The sequence below is a fragment of the Zeugodacus cucurbitae genome, chromosome 5 (genome assembly GCF_028554725.1).
Source record: "Zeugodacus cucurbitae isolate PBARC_wt_2022May chromosome 5, idZeuCucr1.2, whole genome shotgun sequence".
Taxonomy (NCBI): domain Eukaryota; kingdom Metazoa; phylum Arthropoda; class Insecta; order Diptera; family Tephritidae; genus Zeugodacus; species Zeugodacus cucurbitae.
In genome coordinates this window covers 3,550,059-3,568,018 of record NC_071670.1, presented here as the reverse complement: position 1 = coordinate 3,568,018, position 17,960 = coordinate 3,550,059, and the positions used below count along the sequence as shown (strand labels likewise).

The following is a 17,960-nucleotide window of genomic DNA, read 5'->3' as shown; positions in this document are numbered from 1 at the left end:
TTTTAGAAAAAGGAAAACTTTCATAATCATTAAATAATATCTATAAAATTTCAAGTTACATTGTTTTATATAATTATTTATTTGAGTACATAAAATATTTTAGCTTTTTAATGCATAATCGTTTTCAACACTTTTGTAGTTAATGCAACCCTAAGTTGTCCACATCGGGTAAGCATCGTCAAACGAAATGCGACACTGTTTCGTTAATTTTTTTCTTGCCGTGTGTGTGTTGTACGAAAGTGACGAATTAGTTTTTAATTGACAAAATTTTTCAATCTATGAAAATTCCTGCAGCATTTTTGCTAAATAAAAAACTCGAAATTTGTTAAAGCTAATATCGAAGTAAATTGGGAAAATAATTCATTACAAAACCTTTAAAAAGCTCAACAAAAATGGCAGAAGGAGGCAATAGCAAACGCATCGTTGTCAACGTAAAAACACCGAAGGAGAAGAAAACAATCGAGGTGGATGAAGATTCTGGAATTAAGGACGTGAGTGTACTTTGAGCTTAAATTTAAGCTAAATATTTTTTTAGCTGGCTTCTCGCTTTGCGAGACGATATCTCCGCATGTATTTCTCATGTGACATTTGCTTAGTTTTATTGCATTACATGAGTACATGTTCTCGTTGCTTTTGTTTGCGTGTTAGCAGGTGATTGGCGCAAAGGCATGATGAGACAATGTAAGAATGCACAAATTTTGCGAAATTAATGGTTGCACCACCCAAAACAATGAATGTGCAGACGCGGTGTCTCAATCGCATATATATTTTTGTTTTGATTTTCATATTCATCGTTACAATTGGTTGATTTTGGTTTCTAATATTGGCTGCTGATTAAGTGTCGGCCGCCGTTGCCGTGGTGCGAAATCCATAATTACATATAAAGCAACAACGTCGGGTTTACAACGAAAAAGCTGTATTATTGTTTGTGACGTGTATAATCGATAGTAATGATTAATTTGTATGGTGCAATTATCATTTCATGATTAAATTTTTTTAGTTCAAACAACTTGTGGCGCAGAAATTCGACTCTGAACCCGAACAGCTAGTACTGATTTTTGCTGGCAAAATTATGAAGGACACCGATACCTTAAAGACTCACAACATTAAGGATGGCCTAACGGTTCACCTGGTCATCAAAGCACCCACACGAGCAGCAGAACCTGCCGCACGACCAGCTGCTGATATACGTCAAACACCATTCGGTCTTAACCAATTGGGCGGATTAGCTGGTATGGAGGCTTTGGGTGCGGGTACCGGCTCCTTTATGGATTTGCAAGCTCGCATGCAAAGTGAATTGTTAAATAACGGTGACATGTTACGCTCAGTACTAGATAACCCTCTGGTACAACAAATGATGAATAATCCGGAAATTATGCGCAGTCTCTTCACCTCGAATCCACAAATGCAGGATTTAATGCAGCGCAATCCTGAAATATCCCATATGCTAAACAATCCCGAATTGCTACGTCAAACTATGGAGCTGGCGCGTAATCCCTCCATGTTGCAAGAGCTTATGCGTTCACATGATAGGGCAATGTCGAACTTAGAATCGGTGCCTGGTGGTTATAATGCGCTTCAACGCATTTATCGCGATATACAGGAGCCAATGTTAAATGCGGCAAGCGATTCGTTTACACGCAATCCTTTCTCCGGTCTAATGGACAGTTCTGGTGGTATGTTCAAGCATTGCTCAAATCACTTATTTACACATTCTATTTATTTGTCAATTTGTCATTTTTAGGTGGCTTAAATCCGCAGCAAGGTACCGAAAATCGTCAACCTCTACCAAATCCATGGGGCGGTAGCGGCAATGCTAGTGGCACAGCTGGTACTGGTGGTGCTGCGTCTGGCGGGAATCCAGATATGCCGCCACGTGGTGTGCTCAACACGCCCGCCATGCAAAGTTTAATGCAACAAATGTCTGAAAATCCATCGTTAATGCAAAATCTCTTAAATGCACCCTACACGCGCTCCATGATGGACGCTATGTCACAGGATCCAGATATGGCATCACGCTTGCTAAGCACCAGCCCACTACTGGCTAATAACCCACAACTACAGGATCAGATGCGCCAAATGATGCCGCAGTTCCTCAATCAAATGCAAAATCCCGAAGTACAGAATATGTTGACCAATCCCGATGCACTAAATGCAATTATGCAAATTCAACAAGGTATGGAGCAATTGCGTTCGGCGGCGCCCGGTCTGGTCGATTCGCTGGGTATACCACCACCGCCACCTGGCAATACAGAGAGTTCCACAGGTACAACAACCTCAACTACGAACACCACCAGTGGTGGTGGCGACACCAATCGTCCGGCTACAGCACCAGGCGGAGGACCGAATGCTCAACTCTTCAACGACTTTGTCTCGCGCATGTTGAACGGCATCGGTATGCAGGCGGACAATACACAGCCGCCTGAGGTACGCTACCAATCACAGCTCGAGCAACTAGCGGCAATGGGCTTCGCCAATCGGGAGGCCAACTTGCAAGGTGAGTTTAGAAATTATGTTTTTTATGAGACAAGCAAAACTTTTTTTTATCAATGTGTACGTTATTAAAATATTTTCGTTTTTTCAGCGCTAATTGCTACTTTTGGCGACATCAATGCTGCTGTGGAGCGGTTATTGGCACTAAACCAATTATCCTTAAGTTAACATCCTTAAATTGAAATTGTTTAATAATAATAAAAACACGAAATCAACAAAAAACAATTGATGTTGCTGCTGCTAACTAGTTGGCCTAGAGACAAACCCCTTCGCTTTACTTAAAAAAAAAACAAAAATAGCTAAGTGAATTACTACTATACTGTCCCAACAAATTGAACAAATGAAAAATGTGAAATTCAGAAAAAAAATTATTAATTCTTTTGCTTGGGGCCGCGGCGTTATTTCGTGAAATTACATCAAAAAAGGTATACCAAAACTAAAAGCGACACTAAAGTAAACGAAGAAAGTATGAAATAAGTGGGTATAGAAGAAAAAAAATTAAATTAAATTAAAATAGAAGCAAGTAAGGCAAACAAAAAATAAAGTAATTTACATATAATTTTTACTCAACTTTGGTAAATTACGTTTTCAAGGCGTTTAATAATCAAATTCATATTTATATTGAAATAAAATTTTAACGCTAAACTTGCATGAACACAAATAAATACACTAAATAAAAAGTTATTGATATGTTTTTAGGAATTTAATTCGAAAAAAAGAAATAAAACAAAGAATTGATGAAAATTATATGATAAAAATTTGTTTAAATTATAAAAAAAAATATAAAATAATATCAATGAGTCTTTTGAATTCATCAGAAAAATTTTTGAAAATAAAAAATATTTCTACATTATTTAAAATAATTATTTATTAACAAGAAACAAATATTGAAAATAAAAAATAAATTTTAAATTTTTACATAAAGATATTTTATGAATTTGACTATTAAACCAACATAGTGTAAAAAGGCATTAAATAATTACGTTACATTAATATTCCAGGCTTTACTTATTCCAATACTTAACAACATTTTCCCCAAACCCTTAATTATTATTATTACAAGTGCGCTATGCAAATACATATGTATGCTATGGGTGCATTTTCATGAAAGTATACATTTTTATTTTAACAATTCCGGGTAAACGCTAATGCGTACAAATTACCCAAATAATGTTTATAAAAATAAGTAGTTGAACAAATTTATTTCGGCATAAGAATAAAAAAAAAAAAAAAAAAAATTTAATTCAGGTCCAAAAGAGGAAATGCGGTCAGCATATAGAAAGGCTGGCGAACTACATACACAACTATGTACAACTACTACTATTGTATGAAACAAATTTTATGCTACACAAAAAGTACACGTTTCGTCGTTTGATTAATTCTTATTATTTAAGAATGTTATTGTGTATTTTATGTTTTTCAATAATTATTAACTAACTATGTATATCAAATATCTACTATTATTAGCTTACAAAATTACATAGCTACATACATACATCTATGTAGTATGCGTATATAGTGCATATACATATAAAGCGGGCATATACACCTACATGCAAGTTTATAATTAAAAAAAAAAAAATACAATAAACAAGTGGAATATGAATGAAGGCAAGAATTTTCACTAAACAAGCAAATAAACAAAAACAAAAAAATAGAATGGGAGGGTTCCATAACAACATATTTTAAATAAAAACATTACAAAAACATATGTATAAAAAGTACTATAAAAATAATATAATAAATGAAGAAAAGATATACATATATAAGATTACATGCATATAATAAACGGTGTCACATTGTGTTGAAAAATAAAGTTTACTTCTATTTTAAAGGTGAAAAAGTTTTTGTTTTAACTTTTATGTGTTAAAAAACGAATTTTTTAAAAATATTTGCTCTTTAGCGGGTGGTAAAGCCGTAACGTTTATGTAAAAATATTGCTTTCAACGCCACATTGGGTCACGCTTGGACCTGGCTGCATATTCTGATATCATTCATCGAGAAAACTTATTCGAAGAAATCTTACAACCACTGAGTATATTCGTACTATTTTAAAACGAAGTGTGTGTCAGATGCGTAAATAAAATTGGAGAATCAGGTATTCAAACACCGGCCGAAGCATTTTTAATTTGAAAAAAAAAAAACACTTTACCTGTTAGTGGATTTCTGATATGAAAAGGTTTCTGAGCTCATAAAAGACTTCGTCGTTCATGCTTGGAGAAGGAATATTAGCTTCATTTATCAAAGGTCAGCAAAACTTACTCCATATACGAGGTGTGTTCAAAAAGAAACGGGAATTTTCGTTTTATGAAAAATTATTATTTATTTATTCGTGTACGTTAATTTTGTCGCATTGAAAATAGGCCCCATTAGATATTATGCACTTATTACAGCGCTTCTTCGACGATTAGAATTTCTCAAACTCGGCTTTTGGGATAGCGATTTCTCGTATGCTTATAACACGATGGCTTTTGAGGGTTCTTTTTATATTTGGAAATAGGAAAAATAGACCCGAGTACATGTCTGTCGAAGGTTGGGCCATCGTTACAGTATTGTATTTGGCTAAGAATTCACGAACAAGCTCACACATTAGCTTTAAACGAGCGAAAATGGCCAAGCTCATAAAAACACGTATAACCTTAGTGACTGCATTGAATACAGTTGAACATTTTATCGTACTTCAGGGATAATTGGGCTATTTTTTTAACAACCTTTGTTAGCAGAAACACGGTCCAACAGTTTTAAATACACGATTATTGCTGTTGTTTTTTAAGCAACAAAAAATATTCCCCAAAAATTCCAAAGGAATGCTGTCGATTTGTCAGTTGTTGACCGGATAAAATCCGAGTCCGTATCGGTTAAGTAGACCCACGCGATTTTGATAGGGCCTCCCATCTTTACTTTGCGAAGAGACCACATTCTCCAACCGGGCTCTTTTAGTACTTTAGTATAATCCGTTCTTATTTTAACAAAAATATTATCTCCGAGTGTGCCTTGTCATCGTATGTTTTATGATTATGCCTGAGTATATCGAAAACGAAATCTTGTCTTCCATTCTCCACCTTGTCTTTGATGTTAAAAAATATTATTTTAAGAACGAAACGAGCTAACGCCCATATCTGCCATTTTAGCACCTATAAAATCTTTGAACCCGTTGTTCTTCAAATTAGCAAGATACTCTTCGAGTTTACGAATAATTTCTTTTACTCCGAGACGCTGACTCTTCCCAGGACAAATCTGACATAAAAGTTACGTCTAAAGCTGTTATAAGGTCTAATTATCGCCACCGACTTTACGCGTCTTACAAACTTAACACCACTGGTCTATGTTACCGGAATTGACTTCTTTTTATCCGACAAAACACTGCTTTTCAGCATTCTAATCCTGTTTGAAAGCGTAAGTTGAAAGTAAAGTTTTATAAAAAAAAAACTAAAACTTACCGATCCAAGCAGGTCTGGATCGCCGAAATAACAGCCCGTGGTCAATTTCAGAGTCAATTTCGGTATCGCAAAACCGGCTGTTGTGGATATTGATGTCAGTTTATCTGTTCCCAGGATCATTAAGAGAACGGACGTTTTAGGAAAATCGGCTCAAATGAGAGTCCTTAAAGCATTGGTTATAATCAAAAACCTGAAAATTTGCTGGTCCCTCCTGGAAAGCTGTATTTTTATTTGACGGGTTTCAATCTCATAATTATCTTTAGATTTCTGTGAATCCCTAAATTAACAAAGGTCATTCAGAGACCGTTTGTGGGAAATTCATATCCAACTATTACTTTTCTTTGGCGTTAAAAGCTTCAACGACAATTTGATTAAGAGAACAGAAACGTCGTTAGTAAACAGCGCACGCGCAAGTGTTTTGAAAGAGTATACGAAACCGACACATATGCAGATCATCATATACAAAGCAACTACAAGAAATACTTGTTTGAGGCATTCACACTCAATGGACTAAGAACGCAGAATCGCACTGAGAGTCACAAAACCGCTGAATATGATAGCGTGACAATAAGCACAACAAATCATACATACTCGTACTAAGTATGCATATGTGTTGCTTGGAGCAATGAAATCAAAAACGTTTTATGAAACGATTGGAAAGATAGTGTTAATACTTTCAAATGTTATACTGATGAAGCATTTGGCTAAACAAGCAAACGAACGCAACACCAAAGATTATCGATTAACCGGTCGCGGCAACATTTGCAAGAATGTTGTGTCCACAACCCTCAAAATAAAAAAAAACGCAAGTGTGGCGACGAGCGGAAGAGCTGCAAGGAAGCATGCGCTAGCATACGAAGGAACTACGCGTTGTCGAGAGCGCGAATATTTTTGAAATGAAATAACAGACAAGGTGAAAAACCACCACTACGAAAAGGCGAGTATCCTGTATTTCATTCGCGCAATTGGATGAACGCGTTGCTGAAGACAGCGGAGTTGCATGAACGATGGCGTATATTTTGTATTGGAACGGTTGTAGCAGCGCTGGCTTTGTTTTTTTGTCTTTTTTATTGTTGTTGACTGGCGGCTGCTACTTGCACTATGCGATCGACCAGCTGTTGATGGCGGTGCTGTTGGTGCCGGCAAGGGAACGTGCCACAAAAACAAGCGCGCTAAAAGAGCCACAAATAGCGACGATGACAACAACAAGCATAATTGATAGCAGTTACAAAAACAGCAACAACAACGCTAGATACGACAAAGTGTAAGACTACAACAACAGCGACCGCAAGTCTATAGCAAGGAGAGGAATGCGGCCCTGCAACTACAACAATTTCAAGACATTGCTTTTATTGTTGTTGTTGTCGGTTGATCAGGTTCATGTATATTTTGTCCATATGTGTGTTGTTGTATGTATGTACATATATATATTTCATACAAATCCCCATTCAACAGCACCGCGCAGATACAATTACCAACGGTTTGGTTTTTGCTTTTACTTTTGCTTTTGTGCATTTGCTTTTGCTTTTCGATATTTCATTTGAAATTGTCTTTGCTGTTTTATTTCATTTAATTGTATGCCTTTTAGCTTTGACTTGTTTAGTGTTGGTTTTGGTCTCGCTTACTTTGTACACACTCGCCACTCCACTCAGTCACAGTCAGTCAGGTTGAGAACGTCGTCGGGAATTGTCGCGTCGCAACAACACCGTATACGCGCAGTCGCTTATTTTGAAATGTAAAAGGACGGTTTCTAGCGCTACTGCTGAGAATTTCGCGTACAAACACACACACACATACATTGTTATGAAGTTTGCAAATAAAATGTAAAAAAATTGCCAAAAATGCAAAAACAGCAAAAATAATTTTTTCGGTACTCACATAAAATCTTACGAAAATCTCGAAAATGTTCGATGTGTGCTCGTTTGTGCCGAATTTTGTAAATTTCGGTATTTGTTTGAAGTTGTGGGCGCTCATTCTATAGTGGTGTAGGTATGTGTACGCCTATTGGCATGGTTAGTACGATTTCTTTGTAGCCGACGTTCGGCCTAGTGTTATTTCCTTCAGTTCGCCTGCAAAATCACAAAAAACAGCGATATAAAAATTGGCCGCATATTTCCGTACAACGGCTACTTGCAACACGATACGGCTAATAGCCAATGGACGCGCATAGAAACGTATACGCGCACTCACACATTTGTATGTACATACAAATGCTGCTTTTAAACACGCGCACGCGATTTAAAATAACTTGCATGCAAATAAGATAATTTTCGCAAATAACGTCTTTTGCAGCAAACGAAAACACACTTTTCTTAATTTTAGTGAATATAAAAGATGGCAGTGCAGTATTGCAAAAGCTGAGATGTGCAGTGATTGAAAGTTATCGATATACATATGTATGTACGAGTATGTTAAGTGCATTTCCTATTCAATTTGAAATTGAATTCAAACGGAAAATGCACAAAAATATTTGAAAGCAAAAGTTGCATAAAGTAAATAGTAAAGAAATATACTCACCTAAATGTGTGCAAATGTTGAATTTGCAAATGTAAAAATAAGAAATAAACAGCAAACCACACAACAACAGCAACTACCTGTCATTGGAAGGCGGCACGAACTATCACTTCGACAGGTAAGTGTAAACAAAAGTCAGGCACAGTGTAGACGCCCAAATTAATGAAGCGTGAAAAGGATTAACTTTTGAAGTAAATTTGTAAGCAAAAAAGAATAACAAATATGAAAAGTGCAAATGCAATTTGCACGGTACTTGACATAGGCATTGTTAGATTTGCTAAATAGTCATAAACTCAATTCGAGATGAAATATGTACATATGTGAGACGTCCGAAGGTTTGAAATTTACTGTTGGATCAAGTGTTTTATATTATTTTAAATTTTCCTACGTACTGGACACCAACATACGAGCTACTAAGTAGTAAAAGTCACAAGAAATTTATACGAAATATATTATTTAAACTGCTAAATTTGGACTTTCGACATATAAAAAATAATTTTGGTTATGTGAAAAGTTAGTTTTATATCGCCTCTTAAAGGCTATTAAATCTATATATGAATATTTTTCTTGATGGTAAATAATACACATTGGGAGGTGCCAGTTTTTCTGTCAAAGATTGCAACTGTAAGGAATAAATTTGTTCTACAATTTTTATAATTTCCTCTCGGTCGGAATATGACTCCCGCATATTTTATATTGAAATTTAATCAAAATTCTTTTTCCTTTCGTAAACAAAATAATATTTGAACTCAACTTGGCGCACCCAACTTTTATACAAAATTCTATACGTCATCATGCCTAAGCGCCAAAGCTGTTTGATTAATAAAAAGAAATATTCAATATTTCCAGCATAAACAAATTACAGCATTCATACAGACGAACACAAAAAGAAAAAAATCACAAACCCACCTGTAAAGCATAAAACCTCGTCATCAAAACATGTTTGCCAGTTTGTAAGAGCCATCAAAGCCGTTCGCTCTTACACTTGCTGGTGGAGCGCATGCTCAACATTCCCAGCGGCAACACAAACAAGTTCTCAATATCGACAAAGATCACTGGAATACCCCTGCAACAGCGTTACAGCATACAATAAGCGTTTTGTAGTGGACCAAAGCTTAAAAGCACTCACGGTGTTGGTATAAAAGATAACAACAACAACAGTATACATTCTTTAGCCCAACAGAACAGACAATACAACAGTGGTAGTGGCATCCAGTGGCAGCCAGTCGAACCAGTCATCTTTGGTTCATTAAAATAAAAACAAAAGTGCGTCTTCGTACGGTTGCTTTGTATGTTGCTGGCCTCTCAAGCTGTGGTGGGATATTCAAAGCTGCTACGGCCAACGGTCAGTTGCTACTACAACAACATATACAGATATTGAGTGCGATTCACTTGAGTAGCTGTTTTTGATTATAGATTCTGTTTGCTATGGAATTCTTAACAAATATTTGTATGATTTTTTACAAATACATACAGACATACAAAGGTATGTGTGTTTGTATCAATAGTAAGGAAAAATGATTATCACGTTATGCAGGAGAATGCCATCACCATTGTTTCACTGTGAAGTATGCTGAAGCAATTTCAACTTTATCCAATAACAAAGTTAATAAGCGACGGCAACAAAGTGAAAACTATAGCAGACATTAAGAAAATCAACATTAAGAGAATGCAACATTATTAGTGTTACTAAACGCTAGCATATTCCTAAAATTATTTATGAATCTGTCCAATTTAAATTCTCATTATTTCATACTGCAAGAAATACTATATAAGAAATGCTGGTAAGCCACGGCATCGCACTCAGATGTGATGACACCTGCGAGTATGTGATCATACGATCATATAGATCGCTACACTAAGATCTGATGTCACATGTGACACAGTGACCGCGCATCATACGATTCATTGGTGACTTTTCATACCGCTTGGCACTATATAAGAAATGCTGGTACACCGGCTGGTATCTTTGCATGTGATGTCACATGTGACGTAGTGTACACATCATCTGATGTACCGGTGACTTTTCAAATTATATATTTGGAGTAGGAACCGGACTTTTAGGACTTTTCAAATTGCTCGGACCTATATAAGAAAGGCTGGTACACCGGCTAACTAGGTCGGCACCCTAAGATGTGATGTCACATGTGACAAAGTGACTTGATCATATGATGTGTTGGTGACTTAAAATTGCTCGGCCCTATATAAGAAAGGCTGGTACACCGACTGACCAGGCCGGTACATTAGCATATAATGGAGTGACTTGATCATATGATGTGTAGATAATTTTTCAAATTGATTGGCATTATAAAAGAAAGTCTGATGCGCCAGCTGGCCAGGCTGATACCTTAGCATGCTCGATACTATGTATATAAAGAATGGCTCGTGGTCCAACGGAGTAGTGCTAGTAAATTAGAATGCTATCCAGAATACACCTGATTATCAACCAATTTTGAGTTTACTTATAGTCCAACGAACTTGTTTAGTACGGAAATTGATTTTTTTTCATAAAACGTAGTTGGAGTGGAATTGTTCGACAACCAATGCCGGGCACTTCGGTTGAAAACGAAACGATGGACATACATATACTACACACTCTAAAATAGTTTTTATGTCGTATCTCGTAGTAAGCACGTGTGTGTACATAAATAATTTAAGTAGTTTTTGTATAGTCTCTTTATGCGTTCTTATGCAGTAGTACCAGCTTTGTTTGACAGCAACACCTGTCCATTAACAACGCCACCCTCGCGTAACGCATAAACCGCCCCTAAAAATGTACACATTACACACCGGTCGTTGGCAAACACAGTGTGTGGACTGTGGTTTCAAACAAACACAAATAAAATATCAAAAAAAACACACAAGACATTTCAACGTTCTAAACGTAAGCATTAACAATGCATATGTGTGCATTTCGAGCTTCTCCTTGGCAAATAAAAGTACTTATATACCGTACTTATGTATATAAATACATATTTATCACACGCTTCTAGCATTGGTGTGCATCGTCATTGGAGTTTTGTCAAAAAAAAGTACCGGCTTTGTTGCCTCCATTGACACGCTTGCATTCATAACGGCCGTTTTTTGAGCATATGCGCAGCGCGCACGCGCTCATTTCACTCACAACAAAAGGCGTAGTCGTACATTTACTCGCAGCTAAGTTTTTTCAGCTTGACTTTTTGAATTGATACTTTTTTTGACAGATTGCGCGCTTCCTAAAAACTATTTTTATACTTTGCTTCGCATATTTTTTTTGTTTTTATATATTTCTCTTTTGCTTTGATCTGGTTTTTGTTTTTGTTATTGTTGCGATAACGGAAGAAAGCATTCCCGAACACATTTTGAGAAATGCTGCCGGTTTGAAAAAAAAAACAGGAGTCTGTTCCGATTATATAGAATCAACTGTTGTGGAAGAAGAAATCTTAATTTTCATGTCAATGTGTTGGCTCCTTGTCATCTCTTTTTTATATAAAAAACCCGGAGTTTGGAAGAAGAAGAAGAATAGCTCGAGATTGTCGTACTCCTGTTGACACTAGGATGACTATTAGTGTCGATAATGGCAGCCAATATAATCTACTAGGTTGTCCGAAGGGTTTGATCCCTCCAGTGAGTGTCAAAGTATGAAAATCCATATAGCGAAACGCGAAATACACATTGCGAACGCTTGTGTTTTGTCACCTGAGTTTAAGAAATCAACAAATTTTCTCTAGGAAATGTTTTCTAACGTCTCCTAATATAATATTTAGTAGCCACATAGAATAATATATAGTCACATTTCTCAAACTATCTGCTCTGAATATAATGACGAGGCTAATTTCCGAATTTTGTAAGATACTACTTTACCGGGCTTATATTTTTTGTCTACTAAGAGTTAAATTTGGACAGAAGCTAATGACATTAAGGCCGCCTGGATTAGACCAAAGTGTATTCAACAAAGTGAACTAAGTATTTGACATACCCGCTTTTGACAATAAAATAGTAAACAATACATGTATTTGTTTACATTAACCCGTCTTTTTTAACTTTAACAATATAATATATATTGATAAAATTGTTTGCAATTTGTCAGTTGGAGCACAAAACCTTAGTAAATTGCTTCCATGAGTTGTTTTGCCTAAGCAGAAAGTATTCGGCATTTTCTTTTATTCATTTAAAAAAATTTTTTTTTTGGTTTGAAATTTGTTTACTTTTGAATTTCAAAATTTGAATTTTTTAATAAATGTATGGGTTAAATCATTGGCAACAAACATGTCACATTCGGGTAAAAAATTGTGATGTGTCATATACCTGGTTCACTTTGTTGAATACACTTTGGATTAGACGAAGTATACATATGATTCTCCGTGGAAAGATCTAGTAGAACCTACAGAAATTCGCGACGAAGTTGTCGTTAGAAAGCATTCCCAAAATAGTTTTGGGAGATACTGTCAAGGCGACAGTATTTTATCGAGTATAAATTAATGTTTTCGGTAAAGCGGTAAATCGCTAACAAACATACATAAGATATAACCTTGTGGAGATGGATAACTGATTGTTTTGTTCGAAGCTTGGATTTCTACTCGTGAATGTCTAGCTTGGACAGCGGTAACTCGCTAACAAACTACATAAAATATAGTCATGCGGATGTCTCGCTTGTTTTTTCTTTATTTTTATATATTTTTGCAACTTTTTACCAACCACCAACTTTTAATTAAGTCATACTTTAAAACTGATGTGCCCAAATTATGCGTTTACGAAAGAATTTTAAATGTTTTTTGAACTTTCACTACGTTTGAGAACTTCTTGAGGAAGTTGTGCATGGAGAAAATTCATAAAACTGTAATTCCTCACAAATTAAAAAACGATAAAATTTACTATTTAAAAGAAAACAAAAAAACAATGGGAAGCGAAGCAAACAATGCAATTAAATGCACGTGAAAGAAATTTGCATTAAATGAGATGGTACATAAAAGCAACAACACCAATCTCCAATCAACTCGTACAAAACTACACTCTACGGCAAATTGCATTTTCTCCAAGTTCAAAAAACCGAAAGCCAGCACGGTACGGCGGACATTGAGGCATGTATACTGTAATGCTGGGAAGAAGCTGGGGAAAAACAACGTGCGGAAAATAAGAATCCACTAAGCAGTTGGAAAAGAAAAGTCTTGGCGGAATAAATGGATAAACAGCAACATGCAAGCAGCAGCAAAAGGTCGCACAAGGCTGAGTCAAGATCACGGTTAGGCTGTGTGTGTGGAAAGAAAGTTGAGACGCTGAAGCGCTCACCAACAGCTAAACAAGACGCTATCATTTGCTCGTTCATTCATATTTAGGTGTTGCGATAGTGCGCTCAAGTATTTACCATTGCATTTGGTTGTTGTTTTCGCGCTGAGTGTTGTTGCCAATTTCGTTACGGAAATGCATGCGAGGGTGGTCACAAATGTCTTTGAATGGACTTATAAATACGAACAATCACTTTCAGCACAAAATTTTTGATGAAAGGCGTAATTCGAACTTCAACCTCTTCAAAGACTTTCTTAATCAGGCAACGAAGCAGGTAATATTTTTTGGGATATAAACAGGAGTTGTTCCCTCAAATTTTCTTTTAGAGCGGTTAAATGTTGGATAACTGAATCTAAACGAGGTTGTTAGAGCTGTTCAGATCGAAAATTCAAACCAAACTGTCTTTCCAAGTCTAGACCAGGCGAATATTTAACTTAAGAGGCGTCTTTAGGGTGCTCAGACACAATTATTTAGTTATTTTTGTAATTGCTTGCAAAATTATTATAAATTTGATGCTTTATGTCTGGTTAAATCGTGTACTTTTAGGACCACCCTAGTAAGCTGTTAGAATGTAACTGTTAAAGTTTGTTTTTACTTCCATTCAGCTCATCTAGGGCTTAAGGTAATCATTGTGTGGCACGCTAATTACAAATATTATGTTTTGCCGAGAAATTTATTGCTAAAAAACATGTACAAAATTTTTTAATCAGAAAATCTAATGATGAGATAACAACAACTTGTACTAACATAAGCGATTTTACAAGTAGTAATAGTACGCTTCGGTGATTTTGCAATTCTAGAGCTAACAAATTTGAAATGGCCTTACATACGAGTTAAGTGTAATGGTGCATGCGAATATGAATGTATTAAATGTGATGAAAGCCTTAATATAAAAAGAGTGATTTAAAATAAATCGAAATTCTCACTTAATCAGCTGTTCAGTGGCAGAAAAGTATAAAATGATAGAGCGTGCAATGGGTTATATGCACTTCTTTGAAGTGTTCTACAGGAGGTCATGTAAAGAATTGCTTATAGGAAGTTAAGCCAATACGTAGTTCGATTGTTGGAAAGCTATAAAAAGAAAAGTGAGGACCACTTTGAGTACTATCGGAATGTTTATGACTAGATTTCGAATTATGTTACGTGAACAACAATAAACCTTCCGAGCGAATTTTAGACATAAAGAGACTCAAACCTCTCTTTCAAAACTCTCTGTTGCAGAAAATTTGAACTATTGAAGTTTTGTTATGCCAGATTATTTTATAATAGCATTATACTGATTTTCAACTAATCTTTTCTTACTACTCTTTCTAGAATCTAATCGCAATGTTATTCGAAACGTTCAAAAAACGAAGAAAGTAATTTTTTGCTCACTGAGAACCACGAAGTACGCACAATGTTAAAACACACCTCAAATGCCGGTGGCGTGGGCGGCGGACCAGCGAATGGTCAATTGCGTAACAATCCCAACAATGGCAACTCTACAACGGCCTGTAACCGCAATATACACCTGCGACCGCAACAACCACTCAATATCTCAACTTTAAGTGCAACACAGAATGCCCTGCAAACGTCTAACACCTCGGCGGCGACGGCGAACGGAGGTCAACGTGTACCGACATTATTAAATATCGCCTCAACACCGATATCGGCGGGCACTACAAATACACTAACACCGTTAACACCGAGTGCTGGTAATACGACGACGGGTACAACAACGACACCAGTTACACCGTTGACACCGAATGGCATCGGAAATAATTTGCATACATATACAAATCAGCATATTCTCGCTTGCAACAACAATAACAATAATAATACAAATAATACACACAACACGACTACTGGCACTTTAAATACAAATACAAATCATAACAATAACAATAACGGTACTGCACATTATAATAATCATAATTATAGCAATTGCCATAATCTGACAACGGGTGTGTTAATAAATCAATCGAAACATGGACCTGGACCGAGAGAGGCGCTAACGAGCCTGGGACTCTTATGTTTAGGTAAAATCTAAATATAGTATACGAATATAATTTACACGGCTAGTTTTTGGAAAGCTTTACCGGAAAATTCAATTTTATTTTTCTCTTCACAAAGCATAGTAAAATCTCACTATTTTGTAACTTTCCTTTCAACAAATGTAACATATATACATACAAACCCATGTGTGTATGTATCTATTTATTAAAGTGGTTTTACTCCACATTTGTACTTAATTACCTGTATTTCATTGGCGTGTTTTTTGTTTCCTTTTATTCCTTATGCCGCTCACAGTTTCCCTGCTATTAGCGCTATTGTCGTTAATTTTTCTGTTGAAAATTTCACCGAATGCCCGCGAAGATGCTTTGACGCGCAGCTCTGCTGAGGACTTTGTAATTGTCTACGACGTAACATTAGCGCTCTGTGCACTTTCGCTATCATTAAATCTATGCTGTTTGCTGGTTTGTGCAATACAGTTTCTGTTCGCTGTGAAATTGGTGCGATCACCAATGTTCGATGGCAGGTAAGTGGTGGCTTTCTTGTGCTTTCTGTTGTTGATACATTAAAAGCTGACTTTATTTCGTATTACGCGTATTTGCAGAGATAACAAATATTTGGAAAAATCAAGTGCGAGTCGCACCTGTGCAGTCGGTGGTTTCTTTATATCCATACCAATATTTCTCACTGGTAAGTTAGCACACATTTTCAAACATACTTCATTTTATACACTTATGTACATATGTGTTGTTTCCAAAAATTTTAACATTATTCTTCTTCAGGCATTATTCTGTATACATTCAACCATTTCCACTCAACACCTGCGATTATAACAAGTGTGCTAATCGGCATTGGCATCGTATTTTGCGGCGGCGCAATGGTTCATAACGTATTTATCTGGCAGAAGGAGAAAACCATTAGCTATCGCAGTCCGCCACTGAATATGTCAATGGTATCACACATTGGGCCAATAACACCGCCTGCGCAATTTTTAAGTCCTCATCAAACGCACCATCACTTTATGAGTTATGCGCCGCACATGCATACTGCACACCCACACACGCATGCACAACCGCAAGCACAAACACAAACACAATTAGGAGCGCAACTACATCCGACTTCCGTGACACCGGTCTCACCAAATCATTCGCACGGTAGCTTCAACGCGTTACTCTCAGCCGGTGCACTAAATTCGTCATTTCTAATACGTCCATCAACAGCGACACCGCCCACGCCAAAGCCGTTGCCCACACAATTGTCAAATGGTGGCGGTTGTTTGACGTTAAGCGCGCGTGAGGCCAGTGGCTCGGTTAGCCCGGGCATACCCGGCGCGCTGGATATGAGCAATATAACCAGCCCTTCGCTGCATGAGTTATCGACGTTGGTGTAGTCTTTAACATTAACATTGTTATTAAATAACTACGTTAAGTATAAATAATATTCACAAGCACTATGCACAATGTTTCATTCACACCTGAGCTAATTTTTCACTTTTGAATGTTTAGTGACAGACGGAAGTGAAAGTTGTGCAAAATGTATCGATAAATACAAAACGATAGCGAGTTGCAAATTGATAAAGAAATTCGATAAATATAACAATTAGTTTAAAGAAAATATATGTATATATATATTTATGTGTGCGTATATATTTTAGAACAGTAAACAATAATGAATATGTAAATATAGTGTTATTATTTATGTTGAATATTTTTATAATATACATTTAATGCATAGTATAAAGAATCGTTGCATAACTTTTTTTATTTGATAAAAATAATTAAAAATTAAATTAAAGGTGCTTCATTATGAAGTTTTATATTTATTTTGTCGTATTTAAGATTTAGTTTAAGTATACAGATAACCTAAATATATGACATATGCTTGCCCGATTGTTTGCTGCGTAACGCTATACGTTTATGTTAGTCGTTTGTAACGACCGTTTAATTTAAATATTAAATTAACAAATAGAAGAAAACAACAAACAGAGTATTCTAAAGAAACGAAAAAAACAAAATAAATTGCCATAAAGATTATTAAAATAATAACCATTTTTCTTTCCATACGATAACATCATTTATAACAAAACCAATAAAAATAACGGACGTAACAGTTGCATATATTTATTTAGCACAAGAATAAATATTTTATTATTTTTAATGCCTTGCACTTTTATTGAAGAATTCTTATTTTCAAAAACGTAAAGTAAAGCTCTTCGTAACTGCTTATTACGGTAGTAAAATAAGTCATTAGCGTTTC

The 17,960-nt window shown here is 35.9% G+C and overlaps 2 protein-coding genes and 1 long non-coding RNA gene across 5 annotated transcripts; 2 read left to right on the top strand and 1 right to left on the bottom strand.

Annotated features, from left to right (window-relative positions):
- The first annotated feature begins 200 nt into the window (after positions 1–200).
- On the top strand, positions 201–4,125 carry LOC105208656 (ubiquilin-1). The gene is made up of 4 exons (XM_011178628.3): positions 201–491; positions 1,001–1,676; positions 1,745–2,497; positions 2,585–4,125. Exons 1-4 carry the CDS (start codon positions 393–395, stop codon positions 2,659–2,661), a joined length of 1,605 nt encoding a protein of 534 aa, XP_011176930.1. The 5' UTR covers positions 201–392; the 3' UTR covers positions 2,662–4,125.
- A 3,657-nt stretch (positions 4,126–7,782) lies between these two features.
- Positions 7,783–17,861, top strand: LOC105208657 (uncharacterized). Of its 3 annotated transcripts, none has more exons than XM_011178632.3 (6): positions 7,783–7,922; positions 8,226–8,565; positions 15,027–15,730; positions 16,002–16,230; positions 16,309–16,394; positions 16,487–17,861. In XM_011178632.3, the coding sequence occupies exons 3-6, from the start codon at positions 15,109–15,111 to the stop codon at positions 17,092–17,094; spliced, it is 1,545 nt and encodes a 514-aa protein (XP_011176934.2). In that variant the 5' UTR covers positions 7,783–7,922; positions 8,226–8,565; positions 15,027–15,108; the 3' UTR covers positions 17,095–17,861. The 3 variants fall into 3 exon arrangements, with proteins under 3 accessions (XP_011176934.2, XP_011176935.2, XP_054087613.1); XM_011178633.3 differs by having other exon boundaries at positions 7,784–7,922; positions 8,256–8,565; XM_054231638.1 differs by lacking the exon at positions 7,783–7,922 and having other exon boundaries at positions 7,997–8,565.
- Positions 7,894–16,087, bottom strand: LOC128922108 (uncharacterized). Its single transcript, XR_008471377.1, has 2 exons — positions 15,948–16,087; positions 7,894–8,002 (listed from the first exon to the last, which is right to left on the bottom strand). It is a non-coding gene; the product is annotated as an uncharacterized LOC128922108 (long non-coding RNA).
- Positions 17,862–17,960: the final 99 nt, after the last annotated feature.

Coding starts and splice junctions, on each gene's coding strand:
- LOC105208656 (XM_011178628.3), top strand. CDS start 393: ATGGCAGAAGGAGGCAATAGCAAACGCATCGTTGTCAACGTAAAAACA. Junction 492..1,000: donor AAGATTCTGGAATTAAGGAC/GTGAGTGTACTT, acceptor AAATTTTTTTAG/TTCAAACAACTTGTGGCGCA. Junction 1,677..1,744: donor TCTAATGGACAGTTCTGGTG/GTATGTTCAAGC, acceptor TGTCATTTTTAG/GTGGCTTAAATCCGCAGCAA.
- LOC105208657 (XM_011178632.3), top strand. CDS start 15,109: ATGTTAAAACACACCTCAAATGCCGGTGGCGTGGGCGGCGGACCAGCG. Junction 15,731..16,001: donor CCTGGGACTCTTATGTTTAG/GTAAAATCTAAA, acceptor TGCCGCTCACAG/TTTCCCTGCTATTAGCGCTA. Junction 16,395..16,486: donor CATACCAATATTTCTCACTG/GTAAGTTAGCAC, acceptor ATTCTTCTTCAG/GCATTATTCTGTATACATTC.